Source organism: Chionomys nivalis, chromosome 8 (genome assembly GCF_950005125.1).
Source record: "Chionomys nivalis chromosome 8, mChiNiv1.1, whole genome shotgun sequence".
Classification (NCBI taxonomy): Eukaryota; Metazoa; Chordata; class Mammalia; order Rodentia; family Cricetidae; genus Chionomys; species Chionomys nivalis.
The window spans coordinates 10,438,430-10,462,805 of NC_080093.1; the positions used below are offsets into that span (position 1 = coordinate 10,438,430).

Here is a 24,376-nt window from a genome sequence, read left to right on the forward strand (position 1 = left end):
TGTAGTGAATGAGTGGGCAGCACTCTTGCCTGCCTTTGAAGTGACTTGCATGGTGCATCTTTGTATGCTATGAGAATGCATCCTGTTGGCCTTGAAGAATTTCCCACCTTGATAACCTTGGCTGGCTAGTGACCCACCTCTCAATGGCCAATGCATGAGATAATATTCATAAGATTATTTTTTTTTAACCAAAATAAACCTGGAAAATTAAATTAGCAGAAAAGGTCAATAAGCCAGAGATTATCCAACCTCCCTTGGGAAATAGTGGCTCTTTGGTTTTTTAATAACCAATATTCAAAGTAAAACCATCTAAGTTGTATCAATCAGTTATAATGAAAAAAAGTACCAAAGGTTTCATTATCCTTGTTATGAACTGCAATGGTATTACTGTGGTTATGAAGATTTATACTCTGATAGAAACAGAATGGGTCAGTTATATACTTAGTATTTTTTTAAATAGAATGTGGTACATCATTCCATTTCTTTAGAAAACAGAATTAATGTTTTCTTACCTCTTCCTCCTAAGGCCCAGGGACCATCACTGAAGAGGGTGGAGGAAGATTATAAATTCTAGATGCAGTGGATGATTACAGGCAGTATTTTCTGGACATGATAGAACAGGTGTACACAGAAACTTAGTGGTTGTTGACTGCATGCATAAGATCTGCCCAGTATCAAGTCAGAGAAAATCTTAGAATGGGAAGTCCCAGCCCTTGTGGAAGAGCTCCTAGAAACTGATGGATGTGGGAGCAATAAGGGGAGTTAGTCTTCTTCTGGGATGAATTGTCTTTAAAGGCACAATGGATATAAAACAGGCTACTCTTTGGTGATGAATTGCATCTTTTGGTCAGTGTGGATGTATGATGATGGTTTCTGAATGAGTTAGAAGGGGTTATTTAATAACATATTCAGGGTTAGAAAAGTGCTGTGGGACAATGGTTTTACCCTGTAAAGATTTGTTTCTTGTACTTGTTTAATAAAATGCTGATTGGCCAGTAGCCAGGCAGGAAGTATAGGCAGGGCAATGAGAAGAGAATGAGAACAGGAGAATTCTGGGAAGAGAAAGAGTCAGTCTACAGTTGTCATTCAGACATAGAGAAAGCAAGATGTAACTGCCTTGCTGAAAAAGGTACCAAGCCATGTGGCTAACACAGACAAGTATTGTAGGCTAATATAAGTTATAAGAGTTAATAAGAAGTCTGAGCTAATTGGCCAACCAGTTTATGATCAATATAAATCTCTGTGTGTTTATTTGGGTCTAAATGGCTGTGGGACCTGGCAGGACAAAAACCTCAGTCAACAGAGAAATATAGTAACAAGTCTATACTCTATCTGGAAAAAAAGTCAGAAATGGTGTCAAACCCATGCAGCCGTAAAGGCACTGTCATTTTGTTAAGATCAGGGATTCACAAAAAGCATCTGTGTTATGTCCAGAGAAAGAAACCAACTTCACTTAAGAAACTCAAGCCCAAATGTACATCCCTTTAATGTGTTCTATTTCCTCTATTTTTAGAGGTGTAAAGCAACCTTTCCATAGTAGCTCAGCCTCTTTTGTATGCATAAAACCAGGCTCATAGACTGAAATGTCCCGCAAAATAAAAAATAAGATGAAGTGCACGCTAAATTCAGAATTTGACAGACTAGTATATGATATACTTAGTGTATATATACTTAAGAAAATATACTGCAGATCTTTTCATCTTTGTATAAGCTTTTATCCCACTTTTCATCCCACGTTTCAGCTAGATATAGTGTCTCATCTCTCAGGCTCCAATTGAATATTTATTCTAGAAAACATTTACATAGTTTAAAGATTTAGTGTCAAGAATGCTCTAGATAAAGTTTGACTTATATTATGACATTTTTAAAGTTCAGGCTGACTGAGTTTGCGTTCTAGTTGTAATGCTCTTCCTGTTGAAATGTCTGCTCAAGACAAGTGCATGCCTTCTGAGCCACACTTGCCTTGTTGAGAATATAGAGATAAACATACTATCCAATAGACTGCTCTGAGGATGAAGTCAATTAATCCTTGTTAACTACTATTCTCCTGCCTGAAATACAGTGTTTTAACAAAATGTAGAATTGTTAGTGCAAACTTGCAGTGTGCCTAGACACCACTTAGCATTCTATTCTGAATGCCTTAAAACATACCCACATTTTTAATGTCCAGCACATCCCACCAGTGAGGATTTCTGCTTCTTTCCATATTGCAATGAGCAATGAAATCTGACATTCTTAACACTGGGTGGGTACTTGTCTTGCCAAGAAGTAGAAATTTCAACTCTCCTTTTCTCCTTTGGAAATTTCCTATGAACATTTAAACTTGAACTTTGTTTTGTTGAAATGCCTGGCATTCCCTTGTCTTGAGACAGCCACACATCTGTGAGGGTATTGCCCATGTAAAGTCACAGTGGCTATGCCAGCTTAATGATCCAGTTCAGTTTCTTGAGCCTAGTTCCATCCTTTGCCTCACAGCCCAGGCTTAATACATGGGGAGGTGCTTAGTCTTACTGCAACTCGATATGCATGTTTTGTTGGTACTCATGAGAGACCTGCCCTTTCCTAAACAGAAATTGAGGGGGAATGAATTGTGGGGATGGGAATAGAAAGGGTGGGCGGGAAGAGACTGAGAGGAAAGGGGGAGGGAAATAGACTGGGATGTGAAATATGTAAATTAATTTAAAAATTTAAAAGATGAAAGGAAGAAAAGAGTAGATAAAAATGCATAACAAACAAACAAAAACCTGAAGAATGTATACCCAGTACTCCAGGAAAGGCAGCAGAGTCACCCCAGGTGGTCCCCTCAGGATATTTTTAGCCATATTTGACCAGATAAGTAAGTTAATAGTAAATTTTAGTAAGATGCTAATATTAGTCATGTTTTGATTTATACAAATCAGTAAACATCTCTGGAACAATAAAAGCAAACAAAACACACTTTTAGTTTTCTTTTCTTCTTCCTGACTACCCCTTTCCCTTTCAATTCAAATAGGTTCTTTCCAATTCAATTCAAAAATGGATTCTCTAGATTAGTTTTATTTTCTGTAGGAAATGAAGACCATGTTAAATATTGGTCCTCTGATGGCGAAACAGGTGAATAAACTGGGCAGGAACGACTTTGCAATGAACCATTTGCAACCATTTCTTTTTAACAAATGGCTTCATGAATTCAAACACTGCATCAGGTATGGGATGAGGGGAAGCAGCAGCAGCATGACTGCAGGACACAACAAGCATTCCTTGTTAATCCTGCATTTGCCCTTCATGTCTCTTGCTGTTGACTATATGCAGGGAAACTGCTGGCTCTTATTAGCATCACTTTGAGCAGTGGTGTGACTACATTATGTAAAGGTGTTCTGCATCCTGGGCCAGGGAGAGCAGTGTCTTTGTTTTATTAGCTTGACAGTTCAGAGCAACTTGAATTGAAATTGATGTGAACAGAACAGCAGTGGCATATCTGCTGATTACCTAGATAGAAAGAATATTGGCAGACACAAGGCCTGGCACAAATGTTCCATTAAATCTGATTGTTCTGGCTAGCAGGAAGATGAAATTCATCCAGCGTGAATTTCCCCGTAGAATTGCAATGAATGATGAGCGCTTAGAGATAAGTGAGAAGCAAGAGAATCCATAAATGAATTAATAAGTAGCAGAGATGAACATCATATGAGGTGGGCGTGACAGAGATAGGACCCATGGAGTGTGTGTTTGCTCACACCGGGGTGATGGAGAATGCCATTCCTTGATGTGCCTCTGAATACCAGTTACCTGCCATTCCTGCACATGTGTACTCGTGAAGCCATTGAGGAAATACAAACTGGAGAGAGAAGTGTATAGGTGGGACTCTGTCTCAAGTATGCATCCACATGGAGAGCTTTGTGAAAACAACAGAAAACTCACTTCATACTAAATACAACCATTTACTTCACACATATTGTCTCCTGGGGACAAGCTCTGTGCTTTCTTTTTTTTTTTCTTTTTTTTCTTTTATTAATTAATTTATTTAATTATTAAAGATTTCTGCCTCTTCCCCGCTACCACCTCCCATTCCCTCCCCCTCCCCCAATCAAGTCTTCCTTCCTCCTCAGCCCAAAGAGCAAGCAGGTTTCTCTGCCCTGTGGGAGGTCCAAGGACCACCCACCTCCATCCAGGTCTATTAAGGTGAGCATCCAAACTACCTGGGCTCCCACAAAGCCATTACGTGCAATAGGATCAAGAACCCATTGCCATTGTTCTTCAGTTCTCAGTAGTCCTCATTGTCCATTATGTTCAGCGAGACCGGTTTTGTCCCATGCTTTTTCAGTCCCCGGCCAGCTGGCCTTGGTGAGTTCCCGATAGAACATCCCCATTGCCTCAGTGTGTGGGTGCACCCCTCACAGTCCTGAGTTCCTTGCTTGTGCTCACTCTCCTTCTGCTCCTCCTTTGGATCGTGAGACTTTCAATTCTATAACTATGTGTGTATGTGTAATGAGATATGAAAGTGATGAAACAAAATATTAGAGACAGAGTACTCTGGTTTAGTCAATGGAATACCAGAATTTTCTCATAGTGTGAGTTATCTATTTGACATGCTCTGTAGTCAAGAAGGTGAAGAAATGTGAGCCAGGACTTTTAGTCATGGACCAAACATCCCAGGAATGGATTTTTAAACAAAATTTAGTAATAATAGTTAATTTGGGGTATCATCATGTACAAAACAATGTATAAAGAACTTTCCATAATTCTTTTGATTGACCCATAAATTAACATTTGGATGACTACAGTCTCTTCCTCCTTGTTAGGTAAAAAGGAGAGAATGCATAGGCACCTTCACAAGGTTACAGAGTCAACTTAGGGCTCAAATCTAAGGGTATATGGATGTTCAACTACAGTGTACCATGTCTCTCCTGAAAGATCAGAGTCCTTTGGTTTGACTGTGGATGTTCAATAGTGTAAAGACTGAAGGATAAGTTAAGACTATAGAAATAGTATTCATCTTCCCAGACGAGGAGAAAAAAGCAGACATGAAGAAGAAAGTAATGAGGAAAACAGTCAGTTGCTTTATGCCTGTGCCCAGACTTTCAGGAGAAAGTCCAAAGTTCCATACAAATCCAGACAATAATTGCATATAGTTGCCAACTTTGTCTTGTAGAAGGAAGTATATATGTGTGGAAATTATGAAAGCAAATATTCTAAACTTCCATTATTCCCAAAGAACATGAATGCATCAGTGACCATGTGGGTTGAGTAACACAAGATAACATGTTTCATTGTGACCAGTGTGGAAGAGATGTAATGGGTGTATCTGAGAACTGTGATTCCTAGTATATTTGTGTGTGAGTGACGAAAGGGAGTTGGACAGATTTGGACAATGCCACCCTCCCTTTGGGAAAGGAAAATTAATTAATGATGATAAAGAGCGCTTTGGCTTAATGGAAAATGATGGCTCAGGGCAGCTGAGTGCCAAAGGTGGTGGTTGGGAGTGAGTCTACTTGGCTATTAAGTACCGAATGCACAAACTGTGAGGCATGCCGTGCACCAGAAAAGATGTGCAGCAGGCAGGCTGTGTCTGCACAGGATATGCAGCTCGTCTTTAAAAGAGAAAACCCAACCATGATGATGGTGACGATGTACCACGATTTCTTAATAAAAAGTGCCTCTTAAAAGCCAAGGTCAGACACAGAGGATACACCCCCTGTCTAAGCCAAGTCAGAGTTTTTACAGGCTACAGTCTTTATATGAGAGTACTAATTGATCAGGTATTAGAAGAAGAAATAACATTTAGCTGGGAGTATATCTCCATGGTAGAATATTTGAAACAGTTCCAATCACCAGTAGCAGGAGGATGGAAAGAAGGAGGACCACTTAGATTTTTTTTTTTTTTGTCAAGTGAGTACTTTGATTATAGTGGCATCCCTAACTCCTTCAGAACACTCATCTTTTCTTGGCTGGGGGATCGTATTTAGAAGATGAATATAGCCCACCCTCAAACACAAAGGAAAAATGACCGTGAAAGTGGTCTCTTTCTTGCCACACTTCTTTCATCTACATTCTTGAAGTTTGACACTTAAGTTTTCCACTTTAAGTCTGAGAAGGTAGGTATCATGGTTTGCCCATCAGTATCAGAGGAAGACAGAGGAAGAAATAAACAAGATACTCTAGCACAAGAGGCCTCCCAGTCTGAGCTCCACTTGGAACACATGGAAAATTGGCAGAGGAGAGAACTTGCTAGACAATAAACATGAAAAGGAAGGTGTCTGATACCCTTCCTTTAAATCATCCAAGAACTGCCCAACACCTAGCATATTTTACATCTCAAAGACCATTTCAAAGATGAAGGGACAGGTGCTTAAAATATTCCGGTTATTAGAACTTCAGTGGTTAAAGGAAAGAAACACATGTTCAGGAATTTACTGAATGACTACAGAGTAAAAGGCATCAAAGAATGATTACTGGTTAGTCCTATAAGTATGATGTGCCAGTGTGATATTTTTCTCACAATACTGTAGAATAGCAGAAAAGTTGTGTAAAAAAGACAACTATAGTACTAAATATATGGGCTCTGAAATTGGACAGACTGATGGACAGTCAATGCCTCTGACTAAATGGCATTGGGAAGATGATTTGCCATATCTGAGCATTTATTTATTCACCTCAAAGTGATTACAATTTTTTAATTTACAGAATACACGAAGTTGGTTCATGTGTGGAGGTTTGTGAAGCCTAGCATTTCATGAGGTCTCAATGCATTTAACTAAATTAATTGTCATAATTTTGGTTTGATTTGATATTTTGAAGACATGATCAGAGTATGTAGACATGGTATTGACTCACTGCATGGCAGTCCTTCTTCCCAAGTCTTCCAGAGTAATTATGTCACCTAGGAGAGAACTCTTATAACCTATCTTGATAAAGCAAAACCAGGATTCCTTATACAAAGTGGCTGCGCCATTAATAATATTAAGTTTATATTGTCCTTAAATAAAAGAGAGGGCTTTTATGCAATGATAATACAGATATTAAAAAGTCACATAAAAATTAGCTACTTCAAAATTCTGGTTTGTTCAATAAATTATTTCTTTATGCCATTAAAAAAAAAGATCATGATGGTAGATGATGTCACTTTAACTTCTGATAAAAGTTTAAAGGCTACTAGAGAAATTTTTGGGCAGGTTATTACCTCTTAGACAAGTCCACAGAGTTGAAACCAAGGCATGGTACCATATATAAAAGAGGCAAAATAGAGAACATAAAAGTGCTAGGGACAGTGGATAAGAATGAAGACATTCTGACTTCTGGAAGAGGTGTACTGAGCTGGCTCTGAGGGACAAGCAGGGAGAAACACTTTGGTAGATTGTCTGTGAGATTCCAGGGCGGCCAGTGTGTACAGAGAACACGATAAAGAAAGGAATACAATACATTAAATACAATAAGTATGCTGTTTAGCTTGAAGTTTGAGCTGTAGTACTTCATATTTAAAGCCTAATCAAAATGATATCTTAGCTTCAGATGTTAAATGGCAATAAATAACTTTAAATTACTTTTGGGACTTGTGGAATCAAATTCCTCCCTATGAGAAATGAGGAGAGAAAAGTTACTTCAAGCACAGTCAACATTCTTAGAAATTATTATGCTGAATTCAATAGGAATGAAATTTAACAGGTCTTTTTCCAAAAGAAGATGCACTTTTAGTATCAGGATGTAGCAAGGAATATTTATTGGTTATTCTTTGTCTGTGTGAAGCTGCAACTTCCATTGGATATTCTTCTCTGTGTCTCCTGCCATCCCTCCACTCCATTCTAAGTATGCATGTAGTATGAGCACAGAGAAAGGTATGTGGCAAAATCACACTCTATAATCCCCAACAACATCCCACGCATCCCCCCCACTCTCAAATAAATGTGCACACAAGGACACCCACATGATTCCATACTTTATGCACTAACTCTGTCCCTTTGATAGAATCGGTGGATAGTCCAAGTAAGATGTGATGAAATCTTACTTAAAAACTGTTGGAATAAGGAGCCTCATTCAAAGGATTTCAGTGAGAAAGATAGAAAAATGCATTCATCAAGCTCACCGTGACAATAAAAGACACAGTTGACCATCTTTGCAGGTCAAGCTAAAGAAGCAAAGCAATTAAAAAGAAGAAAGCAATTCAAACAAAGTGCCTTGTTTACAAGAGAAAAATAAACCAACTCTCTCCAGCTTTTACCCCTCTTGACACACATTCCCTCTTTGCCAAGTTTTTATTCCTCAAGATAAACCTGAAGGCCACACTTTGAAAGATGAATAACACAGGCTAGCTCTCTGCTCAAGTGGCATTTGATAATGCCAAGCAGTCGGGGGCCAGTAAAGTCACCACGTCTACAAATCAAATGAACCAGCTCCTAAACACATAGCCTCCTGCTCTGTGACTCTTGTCAAAGAAGGAGAGAGGGCAGAGGAGGAAGCAGAGAATGAAATGATTGAAATAGGTAACATTTTTTCAAATTCCTTTTGCACTTATTTTTTAACCCTATAGAGGACTGGGTGACTACATTGTTTCTCATTTCTGGCTAGATACTGGTTGAGAAGGAAGACCAACAGGGCTTTATGAAAATTCTGATTTATGCAATTTAATTCTTAAAGAACTGGCAGTGTGGTCCTATTTAAGAACATAACAGCCTCTTGAACATATGGAAAACTAACATGGGGGTTCCTGGGAAGCAGCCTGTATGGAGCTGTTATAGTGAATAACTAAATATCATTGGTAATTAACACCTAGTCGTTGGGAAGTAGAGTGCTCCTGGAGTTTATGCCTTCCACATTTGGTGAGAATCAACAATGCACCAGAAATTATTTGAGCTGTTGATTGCTTAGAATGTGGCTCGTTTTCCTAAGTAGTTCAAAGTATTCCTCTCAACAGCTCATTTACTGCATTTATTGTTAAACAATCTTCTTCCAAAACAGTACAGATTTGGCCTGTCTCTAAATTATCCCAGATGCCAAATCCACAGGTACAGACTAATGAGATCTGCCTGTGTCAAAAACAAAATCGAAACGAGTGTCTAGTGTGGGTTGAGACCCAGACTTTAGAACTGACAAATTCTGAGCTATCTGCTGAAACAATTTTGGAAGTCAAACAGAATATGAAACTCCAGTCTCTGTGATCGAAAACAATTAACATTTGTCAACACATCAGTTTCCTTCTGCAGAGACTTGGGATGAAAGCTATTACACAGGTTTGTAGCAACCCTTGAAAAGCAGGGGAATGAGCATAATGCTCTGTATTAACAAGGACAGGCAAAACTACAACTTTTGTGTATTTCTTCTGCTTAAAATGAATCATATCACAATAAAAAGCTAACTTAAATTACTTCAAAATTCTCAAGTATTTTTTTATTCCCCATATATGTTGCAGCTTGCTCCAAATGTAATCTAAGTCTCCATTTTCTCATGCTGAATAGGTGATTATTGACCATTCTACCCCATGGTAATGATGGGCATCGGATGAGTAAAAATGCATAGACATGGGATGGATCATTCAACATGTTTTGGACCTTTCCCTCACCAATCTCCAATTTTTCTGGGTTGTAATCATTTTGCAGGGACTAACATATGTTTTATAAAACTCTAAATTTCCCATTTTGATAGCTTGTTAATTCTTAGCCTTAGCATGTAGAATGAGTAAGCATTTTCATAGTTGTTAGCAGCGTTTAGTGTCAGAACAGCTGTGTGGGTGCTAGGAGCAAAACTAGGGTTCTTTAGAGGAGAAACTGGTAATCCTAAGTGCTGAGCCATTTCTACAGCTCTGATGCTAACTGATTTTGGTAAGAACAGCAACATCACGAGACTGAAGGAATGGTTATTTGATAACAAAACAGTTACTTCTTAAAATTTATTGTTTCTCTAATGTTCAGTATATTTGGTGAATTAACAGAGAGAACTCTTACATCAAAAAAGAAATAATAATAACTATATGAGTCTTTCATCGAGTGATGGTGGCACATACCTTTAATTCCAGTACTCAGGAGGCAGAGGCAGATAGATGTGTGAGTTCAAGGCCAGCCTGGTCTACAAAGAGAATTCCAGGACAGACAGGATTATTACACAGAGAAACCCTGTCTAAGGAAAACAAACAACAACAAACCCCAAAAGAGTCTTTCAACTGACCTCTTTTAATTGGAAAAGCCTCAGTAATTTAGATAGCCATTACAGCCATGCACTCGGAAACTACATTGTTCTGGGCTACAATCTCAGGTCTGCCATTTGCTGTGTCATTAACAGTGTGGCCTGGCATGTACCTGAGATATCTCTGACATGTGAGGTACAACTAGCAATTATCTCCCAGAGTACTGTAAAGATTAAATGAGAGATTTTATATATATATATAATATCATATATATACTATCATATATATATATGTATTACACTGCATGACAGTTAGTGTACAATATAAGTTGTCCCTATTTACTTACAGCTTGTCAAGTAACAGACTTGAAAGTGTTGGGGTTTGTTTCTTGGAGACTGATGGCTGCAGACAACCTACCATTAGATGACAAATCTCTGCAAGTCACAGCTTACAGAAAGGACCACAGCTTCAGTTTTACATTTCATGGAGTTGACAAATATCCTGCTACATACATGCATCATTATGTGATCACTTCATGTAGAATCCTCTATGTTTCACGTATTCATACCTCGCTCCAAGTTAGACCTGGGCAATCGCTGACCTTTTGTGTGTGTGTATGTGTGCATGTGCGTGCATGCATAAGTGAGTGGTTTTTTTTGTGTGTGTGTGTGCAGTTACCATCCTTCACTTATAGTATGTGTCTGCCTCCACCTTCCCATCATGTTATGGGTTTTGGTGCTTTTATTGTCAAGTAATATTCCATTGTTTGTATATACCACTGTTGATTTTACTTTCTTCCTCATAATGAATATCTTGATTATTTCTGATCTTTTGTGATTGAATAAAGTTATTATAGACATCAGTATCAGCAAAGCAAACAGACAAAAAGATGATAAACCTCTACTCAGTTTGTATTATGACTCGCATACAGCAGGGGGTGCAAGGCTATTGGTTTCTGTCAGATAGACTTGCGAGGGATATCTAAGCACTTACACCTATCCTGTCTTTTCTCTAGGATAAAAATTTGGCAGTTGGTTGTTATTTTAATGTAAAAAGAATGTCCTTTCTCAAATTGATGTATTTTTCAGCCATGTCAATTTTTCCCAGGTAGCAGGGATAAAGGGAATGTTCTTGGCTAACAAGAAGATTGACAACCAAGTGAAGACTTTCATCACTTACAACAAAGGCAGAGACTGGCGTTTGCTGCAGGCTCCAGATGCAGATCTAAGAGGGGACCCTGTGCACTGTTTACTGGTGAGTCCTGTGGGCTGAAGCAGCATGCCTCACATGGTGAAGGGTTGGAGTTGGTGTCCAACAAGATGTTGAAGATACTTTTGGGACTTCTGTTCAGCTGATGAAAAAGATGGGCAGAATCCAAAGAAAAGAGCAGTTAGGCCTATCATTTTTGATGATCAAATAAATAAGAATATGTCCCAGACCTTTGTTCTACTATAACATTCTTATTTCTAGCCTGAATAATTTCTGTTTATCTGGTGTTTGGGGTGGTGGTGGTGGTGATGAGATTTTCTGTTTTATTTATACGCTAAATTGTTATCTCTATTACTGAGATGTAACCAAAGCCCTCTATCTCAGCTGTGGACGAGTACCTCCAGTTTTAGGGAAATGCGATGTTTTTCATCTCTTGTGAGGCTGTTCCCTAAGCTCTCTTATAATTCAAGATAAATCACCAGTTACAGAGCTAATGCTGCATACATTTATCTGTAGAATTGGTTGCAAACAGAGACAGTGCATTGGCTGCCTAGCCACCCTGGTGTGAATAATCATGCAGAAACTATATTAATTACAACACTGTTTGGCTGATGGCTCAAGCATATTCCTAACTAGCTCCTACATCTTAACCCATTTCTATGTATCACCATGAGGTTGTGGCTTGCCCGTAAAGTTCCAGCATCTTTCTACTTCAGCAGCTACATGGTATCTGCCTGACTCCTCCTTCTTTCTCCTTGCATTTAGTTTAGTTTTCCCCACCTAGCTATATTCTGCCCTGCTATAGGCCAAAGCAGCTTTTTTTTTATTAACCCGTGATAATAAAATATATTCATAGCATACAGAGGAGAATCCCATATCCATTGGTGAAATAAATTCAGATTGTCTTAGTATTTTCCTGTAGACACATTTTACCTCATTTTGAAAGAAGTTTTTGACTCAACCCTTTGTTGAGTCAATGGTTGAATCAATGGTTTAAGCATGCATTTGCTTCTTCTACATATTCTTATCAGTTTATCTGCTTTAGTCTATAATGTCTGGCCTTGCAAAAATTTGTGACATGTAGGGAAAAATGTAGCTTAGCACTTGTTTTGCTGTGTAATGCTCTACTGGGACACAGTCACACTTACATGGTTATTCATTGTCCATGGCTATTTTCACTTTATGAAGGTAGAATCAGTAGCCATGTGCATTCAAAGCAAGTCTAAGATATTTATATTACTACCCTTTAAAGGAAAGTTTGCATATCCATATCATTGCTTTAAGTCATGGCTTTCTTTCATTGACTTTTCTTTATCAGATATGTCAGCAAGAAATTATTTATATATTAAAAGATAGAGCCAGGCAGTGGTGGCGCACGCCTTTAATCCCAGCACTCGGGAGGCAGAGGCAGGTGGATCTCTGTGAGTTCAAGATCAGCCTGGTCTACAAGAGCTAGTTCCAGAACAGGCTCCAAAACCACAGAGAAACCCTGTCTCGAAAAAACCAAAATAAATAAATAAATAAATAAAAGATAGGATGGTATCCTAGAGAAAGATGAAAGACAGTATTATCAAGGAGTTTTCAGCTTACTTGCCTGAGAGATACTAGATTTCTAAACAAAGCGTTTCTTAGTTGCATCATCTGGCTCTGATGGCCATGGTATGCTCAGCACATCAGTGGATACCTAGTGAATACAGAAACAGAGGAGGAAGAGATACATTTTCAATCAAAGTATATTTTAATACATATAATGTTCTTTAAAACATCTCAGAAGTTACTTTAAAGATCACACAAAGGAGCTATCATTGTGGGGACGATCACGTAGTTTTATAGTAAGGTCTTAAGATGTGGCTATATGCATATGTGTATCTATTCAAATCTATTTCATCTATATGTGCATCTATTATTGATCTCACTATTCATAACACTGACTTTGATGTAATCTTCACTCTGCTTCATTTATCCCACAATTCTGGGGCAGTCACTTTTCAGGTTCATCTCACATAGCAGTAGGTAGGTCAACATCTTTCTCAAAAGGATGCTATAGTTTGACCTTATTAGTTGTAACAGACATTTACGTCATCATTGTGCATCAGCAAAGCAGTCTTAAATTTCAACCCCTACTCAGACACTATCATTATTACCAGCAATCTACTGGGAGAAAAATAGCCCCTTGTGATTGAGAGTTCACAGTCCAGTCATCGACTAGGTAAATGCTTTAGTTATCTATTGGATGTCTATATTAGTCAAGGTATGGGTCAGTGCTATTAAAATGTATCAGTTTCCTATCCAACTACTCCAGGTTATGGAACTATGATGTTAAAATATACTACCACCTTAATAACTTCTTTCACACATACCACATAACTGGAAAATCAATACCTATGAGAAAGACCATTAACCATCTCACAAAGACAGCTTTGTCTCTCCTCTGTGGCATCATAAAGGGACTACTGAAAGTGGCTCTTTTTAGCAAGATACTGAGCAAGGCACGCTTTCTACCAACCCCACCCCAGAATTGTGAAGCTGTATTATTATATTTCCGAAATAGAGATACAGTATTGACCCCCTTGCCCATTGCCATGGGACTATTAATCCAAGTGTAATCACTCATTGGTTGGTGCTCAGTGAAAATCTCCTATTGGCCACACTCTCTTCTCATTTCTACCTGGCAATTCATCCTTCACACAGTAGCCCGTTTTTTTAAAAAAGTCAATTCTATTGAGGTAAAGTGTATATAAAAAGCATCAGTGACAGACAAATGTGTATGCTGTGTGATTTCCATCACCTTCAAAATTTCACTTGTGTTCTGCAGTTAGAAGCACACTTATGGCCCTAGATGACTACTACGTCTCTTGCATATTATCTTCCCTACTAGATTTCTCATTTATCCATTTTTATTAGACAGTGTCATATGAAAGTTTTAATGTGCACCATTTACTTAGGATTTCTGTTGACTTCCTAGTTCAGGTACAATAAATCCAATATTTTATCAAAGTATGTATGATGTCCTATTACCTGGCCTCTGTCTGTTCCTTTTAGTTAGACCCTACCCATTCCCTCCATCCTTCCTCACCCACAAGTCATTATGGAGAAGAAAGAGTTCACTTCTTTTCACATTATGAACTTACTATGTTCGTGTATGTCTTGCCATGGGATTTCCTATTATTTCTTTTAAAGGATGCCATTTTCAAAACAGGCCTTTTCTTTCCATTCAGATACTTGCTTCTTAGTTGGTTTTCATGAGTATCCAATGATGTCAAAACTGTTTATTCTTTTTCTTTATAAGATTTATTATCAGTACATTTATATGCTGATTTTCTTTCCCATCTTCCTGTATTAAATGTCTACTCCAAGAATACAAAAACTATGACCATTTTTATGTCAATTTCAAAAATTTGTATCAAGAATCATATAAACTTGAGTCATGGCAGAATATATATATACTATATTTGTGTGTTTTGTGTGGTAAATGTAATCACCATTGAAAGGTGTTTGGCTTTCAGATTTGATTTTAACCGAAGCTGTGCCATCCTTGTCTGAAGACATCGCTGTAACATTCTCATGAATTCAAATTGACCCCAATGTTAACAAAATCAAGAGGCTAATTGAGATTAAGGACATATGAATTATTGGGATGCAGATGGTTTGGATCCAGGAGTCTTTGGGCCTTCGTCCTTTATTAATCTTGTTACTCAAAGTAGTTTAACATAAACTTTTAAAAACCAGGGAACAGAGTAAAGAAGGGAAGCTGACAAAGGAAATAGGAAAGAGAGGCGAAATCAGTTTTAGAAATCATCCCAAAGGCACAAAATAGGAGAGAAAAATCTTTGAACTACAGGATACCTCAACTGAAAAGAAAGAAAGAAGGAAAGAAAAGAACGCTTCTAAGGCTTGGGCGACAGTGGCAGCGGAGATTAAAAATAAAGCGATTTTAGATTGTGGTACTTGGACAGTGGCAGTGTCACTCAAAGCAGAGACCAGTGATTAGAGAAGAGACTTTCCAGCGGGGCTGTTACAAACGTGAACAAGTCCCGAATTACAGCCCCAAATGGAATGTCCCTGGCAAGATGCATTCTATAGAATAAGACATCCAGAGTAATTTGGGGCTGTATTTTTAGGACTTTCAGACTGATTGCCCAGAGACTCAGCTGAGATTTCTTTCTTCTGAAGACTGCATTGAACAGTTAGATAGGGTATTGCAGGTCATAGTCATCTTCCACCAAAGCCTGAGACTCGGGCTCCTCAGAGGCAATGTGGGGGCACACCCAAGACTCTGACAAATGCTTGGGCCTTTGAGGAAAAGCACAGGGTTCTGTGCAGAGAGACCCTGACTTCCTTGTAATCATTTCGCTTTTTTTTTTTTTTTTTTAATTTTCAATCTGGAAGCTGATAGGGAGTGTCTGTGAGAGATTCCTGTATATTCTAGGACTCCAATGTGTTGACTTGAAGTGACCTGAAGTACTGGATATCCCACATTTAAATAACTCCTTTGAGGCCATTCTTCTTTGTGATTGAATCTTTACTGAATACAAAATGAATTATTTGCTATAATTTGGAATAAGAAATACACAAAATCATGTGTGCTTGGAGAAGTGTTTGAGAATGCTATTTGGGAACTTAGTGGCTGTCTTGTGCCTATTGAAAGTTCTGACTTGTGTTTAAGGTATAACCTTTACATTGGTAGCTATGGGATGAGCTGCCGTGAGTGTGAGATGTAAAAGCTGCTATTACAGCGGGTGGAGGGGAAAAAGTAGACTTTTGGACTGGTTCTTTATTAAATCAATCCTACTAGATTTTTAAGTTCATATCTTAATTGGACAAGTGTCTTTTAGCATCAGGTGATTCCCCATTGTACTTGAAACACAGAAGATAATTAATGGACCCCTGAAAAACTGTGATAAGTATAGTAAGCAGCAAGCAAATGACAAATATGATTTGCTACTAACCTATGAGATGTAAGTAGTGGTGTTCTCAACATCAAAGAGCAAAATATCTCTTAACAGAGGATATTCTATGAAACAAATCAAGCAAACCAAAAAACAGGGAAGTTTTATAACAGGGTAGATTGAATCAAAGGATGCCTAAAGGGGCTACAACTGAGACCATGGCTCAGAAAAGCAATGATTAAAAAAAAATAAACAAAATGATGGGTGGGTACAGTGTTTCAGTTAGACAGGAGGATTGAATGGTAAGTATCCAAGATGAAGAAACAATGTGTTAATTTCGTCCCATTGAGTATTTATGGAACACATACACTTGTCAAAATAGTTTTGTTAGATAAAAGAAAACACCAATGTAGGAAAGAAAGGTAATTTGATCTGGAGGTAATGCTAATGGGTTTGGGAACTTCCTAAAATCCGATGGAACTCTGCACATGCATTTCTTCCGTTTCTATGGCCTTCCATGAGCTTCTGATTCTCCAGATACCTTGTGCCTCAGTAGGATAACGTTAGAGACTAAGAAGCCAGTATCTCAGAGCCACTAGGAAGATTCATAATGTACCATGGCTAATAAGTAGATGAAGGACACAAAGGGCAGTTTCTGACTGTGGATACTGGTGACCCATCTTCTGTAAACCAGCTGCTAGAACATGGTTGGTATCAGTGAACATTCTCCTCTTTGCTTTGTACGGAAGGAAGGGAAAAGATATCAGGAAGCACCCTTGAAACCTGAAACATCCCATTCTTTGTTGTGTTGGATATGACCTTAGAGAGATCACTGCAGCAACTGCAGCTGTAAGAAGCAACATAATGTAGGTCCTCTACACCTATATGCCCATGAGCAAAATAAAGACATTTTAAATAAATAAAGGCAAAAAGAAAGGGGGAAAAAGAAACCCTAAGTTCCCCTTCCTGGCCAAAATGTACATGAGAATTCAGAAGCCGTTTTCCATGTCCTCCAAAGACTCAGAACAGCATGATGGTCCTTATAATATTCCTGACAGTGGTTTGTCATGGAATAACTTTTGACACAACAGGCCAAATACAAAATCTTAACTAAAGTAAGTCACTTTCTCTTGATTTTTTTGAGACATTGGAGTCAGCCATATAAACTGTTTGATAAAGAAAATGAAAGAAACAGAAAAATATGGTATAGAAAATTCTCTATGTACCAGCTGGGGGCAATCCAAGACTACGAATGTGAGAGAGGAGGCCAAGTCAGTGAGATCATTTGTGCCTTTGCTTCTCAACTTAATGCCTTGGCCCTCTGAAAGCCAGGGCCAGAGAGCAGGTCTGAGATAGCTGATTGAAATGCCCTCGTCTCTTTGTTATCGCACGTTTCCATACCAAATAATTACTGGCTCAGATGTCAACTGAGCCTCATAATCTTTCAATTGCTGCAATTGATTGGCTCAAGACTGTGACCTGGACACTCCCTTGTACATGAATCTAGTGCTCTGTTAAGTGATTTAAATGGCACTCCATGAAATCTCTGTCTAGAGATAATACCCGGGCTATATGACACTCTTTGGAATGCTATAAATTATATGCAAGATTCCATATGAGATGCAGTATAGAACCTGATTTGTTTTTATCTCTAGATTGTCTGAGAAAGATAAAATTATACCATACCTGAAACAGACCATTCAGGATTACTCATAGTAAAATAAATGGTAAATCAGACAAAAGGAAATATGTAATCTACATATGATGGGAAAGTTTCCAAGGTGTGGTGGCTCCATTCTTCTTGTCGTAGCATGTCTAGGTGTCCCACAACATTGCTCTTGGTTCCAGTCGTCTTCCTGATGGGCATAAAGAAGCCTAGTATTTGGTTCCTTCTCTTTCAGAGCTGTGTGTTCCTTTTCAGAATGTTATGAGCATGAAACTCTCCTTGAAACTTTGCATAGAATTTTCATGCAGAACCAGTGATTCATTGTTCCTTCAGGGCTGTACTTTCCGTGCTGTTAGTGAGAGTTCTGCTACACTATTGTGATCTGTGATTTCATTTTGCAGTGTTTGGCTGCATTTATTCCTGAGTTTCATTTTTGCTTTGTCATTTCCACCATCCTCTAGAAATTTAATCATTGCATTTCAGAAGTTCTCTGAATATTTTCTGACTGAGACTTACAGAGAAGAATAAAAGTCATAACTGAGATACACTAGTGATTCCCAAAACTCAACTCAATAAGATTAGGAAGCAATCTTCCTAAGAGACGGCGGAAACTGAGGTTCAGACACAAGCTTGTGTTTTTGACAGTTCTTTATATGGAGTACTATCAACAAAATTCATATAAAGAAGTACTATCTACTTTTGAGAAAATATTGATTTCTTAATCAGAGAATTTGACCAAGGCCTCTAAGCACACATAAACAATTGCCAAAAATTTTCATTTAAAATTTATTGCTACTGCATTTTGTCTATAAAAATGATTTTGTAATGAGCAAAACCAAAATTGGGATAAGTGAAGGGGTAAAGATGATTAAAGTGTGTTGTGTACATGTCAGTGATGAAACTCATTAGTTTGTATAATTAATACACAGTCATTAAAAAAGAATCAGAATCTGGTGATGACACTGTGTCATTTGTTTGCAGATGTTAGGGCAGTTTCACACCTCATACAGAATTTTCTATGCTGAGACCATGTTCTGTGGTATTTAATGGCTGAGCTGCCAACTGATTTCTCAAGTTCTCCTAGGTCAACCCATCCCCATTTCTTAGCATCATGTTCCATTTTTCCTTTAGTCTTTCCTGGCAACATACTGTGATAGTCTATCAAGTCCCCTCTGTTCTTTGTTATTTGTTTGGGACATTGCTCATGTCCCAAATGTCCTCTCAAATACCTTGGTCATATCACCTTCCCATCCTCCCTCAGGTTGTACTGTCTCTTAGGAGCCAGTCTTAACTCCAAACTGGCCCATTCCTCTTCACCATCTAGAGTTTTATAATGTTTTATTTTTGTCTTTATTAGGAGCACTAAAATACTTTGTTTTAACCCAGTGACCGATAGAAAGATCTCATGTCCTTTCTTTCTTTCTTTCTTTCTTTCTTTCTTTCTTTCTTTCTTTCTTTCTTTCTTTTTTTTTTAGCCTGTAATGGCAGAAATCAAATTTTGGTCCATAATTGTTTAATGAGTTCTGACTAGCATTTTACAGTTGTTAGAAAGTTTATCACATAAATATAATTTAGGTAAATTAGGACCTAACAGATATCATATACTTGGTTGGCAATAGAAATTTAAGAACACAATATTGATGAGTTGGTGGATGGATGAGTGCAATGGGTAGAAAAAGATGTTCATAGATGGAAGACAGACTGGATACGTAGCTAGATGGATAGATAGATAGATAGATAGATAGATAGATAGATAGATAGATAGATAGATTAGATGTTCTGAATCTAGGTCTTTTAGTTTATTTTGTTTTGTGTTTACTTTAAAAAATGAGATAGGGTCTCTCTAGGAATCCCTCGAACATACTCTGTAGATCAGGTTGACCCTGAATTTGTAGCAATGTTCCTGGCTGTAGAATCTATGTTTCCAGTGGCCATGTTGATTTTGTGCATATATGACCTTCAGTTCTCTTCCTCCTAGCCTTATTGCTCACTACACCTTCATCTCAAGGTCTCTGAGAATCCCTACACCTCTGGGATCATTGCCAGCAGGGACACAGCCCCAAGTATTATAGTTGCTTCAGGTAAGATGTGTGAATGCTCTGCTTACTATTGTATATGCCTTTATTTTAAGAAACTAGACATCTGTGGTTGGAATTTCAAGGGCAAGATAAAAATATTTTTGAAAGCCAACTAAACCATTGACCTGAAGCAAGTTTACTGAAAATCCTTGCTTAGACAGAAAGTTTACAATTGAAATCCATCTATGCAGTGCAGACTGCTGATGTGATCTGTTCATGACTCTTTCAGAATCTGCCTCCCACTAATGGCCTCGTACTCTTTCTAGGTAATATAGGTTCTGAACTGTCAGACAGCGACATCAGCATGTTTGTCTCTTCAGACGCAGGAAACACTTGGAGGCAGGTAAGAAAATACCTTGGTCTAGGTTGGCCTGCTCAAGTTCTATGTCATAGCTCAACTTATTTCAAATCTAGAAACCTAAGGACAGCATTGTACATATATTCTGACATGGATAATGTATTTCTTTTTCTCCTTTTAATGCAAGTTAGAAGTGAACTAAACTAAATGTATGAAGGTTGATGTTTTTATCCTTTGATAAAGATATTTCATATCACAGGTTCATACCTAAATGCATCTGAAATCAACTTGGAAGGCATTTTTATGCAAAATCAAATGAATTCTCTGAGTCCTTGGATCCTTCTGAGTGGATTGCACATGTAAAACTTAGTTGTCTTTATAAATTCTCCTTGCCTCAAAGAGAACCAAAATTCGTCATTACCTAGTTAGCATTCTGCATTGTTTAAATTTCATGTGTAAATGACTGAGTAATAACTCTCAGACTACATATGGTCAATAAACACAAATGGAGCCACTTCAAACCGATGTGCTTAGCTGCCTCCTACCTTTCTTTTGAATGAAAATTAGAAATTTGACAGCTTATAAAGCAGGCATTTAATGAGGTTTAGCTATCACAACAAGCCTAATGTATGACTGTTACACCTCAATAAATATGTTTTAATAAGCCTCTGGTGCTTAATTATCATACAATAACTAGCACTGTAAATTGAAATCTAGTGCACAGGTAATCATACTTAACAATGGGCTCACTTTACTTGCAATTTCATGAAAGGAAAAAGAGAGGAGGAGGACCTGATGGCCCAATGTTCTTTCTTAGTTTTAATCCCTCAATGGTATTGCATATTTTGATAAAAGAGGACAAAAGAAATTTGGGGTATCTGAAAGAAGATGGACAATCTTAAGGAAATTTGGGGGGAACATTGTCAGGATTCCATTTCTTTCTTCTGACACTAAAAAAGCCATAGAACTCTCTTCTGATACAAGCAGGGGTCATATATTATGCATAACAATTAATGAGACTGGAGAGTGGTTATGTGATTAAGTTCCTTTCTGCACTTTAGAGACCCAAAATTTGGTCCCCTAACACCCACATCCAGAAATTCATGACCACCTGTAACTTCAGCTTCAAAGAGTTCAATACCTTCTTCTGGCCTCATGCATTTCTCTCTCTCTCTCTCTCTCTCTCTCTCTCTCTCTCTCTCTCTCTCTCTCTCTCTCCCTCTGTGTGTGTGTATGTGTGTTTGTGTGTGTGTCTCATCTCTCCCTCATTCTCTCTCTCTCTCTCTCTCTCCCTCCCTCCCTCCCTCCCTACATCTCTCTCTTTCTCTCTCTCTCACACACACACTTACTGAAAAGATTAAAGAGAGAGAATATGTCTCTAATATAACTTTAGATGAGTCCACCATAACATTTTAACTGAAAACCCAGAAAGCATTTTATATAGAAAAATTTAGAGATTCTTTCTGGAGTGTCTCCATTTGATTTTAGATTCATTTTTCCACATTTTATGAAAGACTCTATTTTAAATGTGACCAAAGTTAATGATTTTGTCTTGATTAGAGCTACTTGTCACTTGGAAGGATATCTATGAGTCAAATGAGAAAACATCTCTTTTGATCAAGTGTGGGAATTTGAAGATATTAGAGAATTATATCTGAAGAGGTCAATGTGGTGCAGTGAGCTTCAGCTTCACCCATAGTTATTTGTGCGTTCCCACTCTTCAAATCTTAGTATATGAATGAGAATGTTGTACCAAACTGTCGCCAAGGTTCCTTCCATCTAGATATGCACACTATTTACAGTTTCCCTGTGCTCTGACATCATCTTCAGAAATAGGAATTGATAAGTACTGCACAATATAAGATAATAAAAACATGAATAGGTACCATTCATGCTTAAAATTTATTTTGTAGAACTATAAAGTTATTTTATTTAGTATCGGTGATAGGTATAGCCCATGTCAAGAAGCATTGTCTTTTCACTTACATTTTCTCAAAGTTTAGGGAAACCTATTTCTATGTGAGAGATTTTAGTCTCCTACCTATACTGATTCTCCATACCCTGAATACCAGGTACAGATGTAATGTCATTATGTGCCCATGTGTTCTTCTTTCATTCATGCAGATCTTTGAAGAAGAGCACAGTATTTTGTACTTAGATCAAGGTGGAGTCCTGGTTGCTATGAAACACACATCTCTCCCAATTCGTCACCTTTGGTAAGGCTACTTCTAGCATAGAAAAATGCATGTGGCCATTTTATCCAGGCCAGCATTTGAATCGGCCATCACACTACGACTATGTTCTAACTATTACATAATTTCATGTTTGTTCCACTGAAGTAAGATTGTGGCCTAAGACTGGAAAGAGGAAATTGGGGTAAACAGAAGGATGGGCAAGTGTTTCTGCTCCTACAAGAACAACTGCATTATGGTGTTCAAATGTGACAATGCATGCATCAGTTTCGTAGTTCCTCAGCGCCATCAGCTGGACAGCCTCATTCACACTTTCCCGTAATTTCTCAGCAGAGGACAGTATTTGCAATCACCCATCCCTAGCAGCCTCTCATGAAGTTTAGTATATACACAGTTTTGTGCATCCCACACGGAGATTTGCAGTTCATGATTATTCTGCTCTTATCTTATTTCACCTGTGATACTTCCTTAGTTCCCCTTAATGAGGTGACATTCCTCAAATATACTTGTGTCTTTTATTGATGAATGTGCAAGGCCTAATGTCTACAGGGGTTTCTAACAGATTTATTTATTCATATTTGGAAGTGGTCCACTGAATATTTTGCTTGTGAAAAGTCAAAAGCCTGATTTTCCTCCCATCTTTTATTATATTAATGACCTAAGGAGAAAACTTCAAAGGTTGGTCCTGAGGAAAGGCATCTACAGAGAAAGACAGAGTAAAACATACCCTCTCATTAAGTTGTCTCAGTTAGTGCTCAGGCTGCTGTTACCAAATACCATAACAAGAAAACTCATGAACAGGAGAAATTTATTTCTTCATAGTTTTGTGAGCTTGAAGTATAAGACACAAATGCTGGCCAAGTCCATTTTAACTGAACAACCACTTTTGAATCCCTAAATGGTGCCTTGTTCCTCTGTTTCCACATAAGAAAAAAGTCCAAGCCCTTTTCTTAAGACAATACTTCCATTTCTGAGGTAATGATGCATGCTGTAAAATAATCCCATACTCACTTAGAATTGAGCATAATAAAAGGTTATTTATTTAGGGGTAAACTCACAGATCACAGTCCTCTGATGAATGAGGAACAGGAACCAAATCCAGAAGCTGGGAGAGAGTGTACAGGTCTTATGTTGGCATTTAGAGTATAAGAGGCCACACCCAAGTGGACTAGTATTTTAAAGGTTATTGGCTGAAGGAGTTCCACAGCACCTTTCACTTTTGCTTAAATAAAAGAGTTCTAATCCTAATACAAAACTATATAAAATAAGAGCAAATATCAAGTATAAAAATTAGAATTACAACAAGCATAAACAATAATCTCACTAATTATTTTGTCTTAAGGATTCAAAGTCTTGTATTAGAAATAGCTGGTCAAGTCATGAGAGGTAAGTAACTATGACTATCTAGTCTTCAACTCCATTGAAGATCTGAGAAGCGAAATAATATTACTTGAGTAGGCAGGAAGTGCAATCAAGCAACTTCCAAAATGTGCAATAAGTGACAGAGACAACAGGCTACTTGGGCAATCACCCAAAGTCTCATTTGCAGTGTTGTAGCAACCATCTTTGGTTACGGACTAGAATAACTGACAGACCATTTTGGAGGCAAGAAAATTTTCAGAACAATCTTACCCTGTCTTGGCAAGGTTTGGCATTTTTTTTCTTGTATCCTTTTTGTCTTGTCCAGACACCGTGCATTTTGTCAGTGGTTGAGACATGGACAGTTCCTTGCCCAAAGGCCAGTTTTGACAAGAACACAAGCTCCAAGTGGAGTGCCTTTGGTGCTCAGCATTCTCTCAGGAATAGATTGGTGCTGCCAGGAGCAATTGTGTTTCAGGTCAATAGAACCCTAAATTATTTAAATGCCATATTCTACAGTTCTTTGAAGTAGTTGAAGATTACCTATCCACATGGAATACAGTCTCTATGTATTTAAAGAACCTGGTTAGTC

The 24,376-nt window shown here is 38.0% G+C and overlaps 1 protein-coding gene across 6 annotated transcripts in view; it reads left to right on the forward strand.

Moving 5' to 3' along the window:
• Sorcs1 (sortilin related VPS10 domain containing receptor 1) overlaps window positions 1-24,376 on the forward strand; it is a 499,209-nt gene that overhangs the window by 390,964 nt on the left and 83,869 nt on the right. For all 6 annotated transcript variants that reach the window (XR_009057571.1, XM_057777825.1, XM_057777826.1 and 3 more), the window contains exons 10-13: window positions 11,201-11,347; window positions 19,836-19,938; window positions 20,202-20,278; window positions 22,358-22,449. Coding sequence is in view for 5 of the 6 variants with exons in the window: in XM_057777825.1 (XP_057633808.1) it covers window positions 11,201-11,347; window positions 19,836-19,938; window positions 20,202-20,278; window positions 22,358-22,449 (419 nt within the window). In the remaining variant the exon portion in view is untranslated. The remainder of the gene's footprint in view (window positions 1-11,200; window positions 11,348-19,835; window positions 19,939-20,201; window positions 20,279-22,357; window positions 22,450-24,376) is intronic.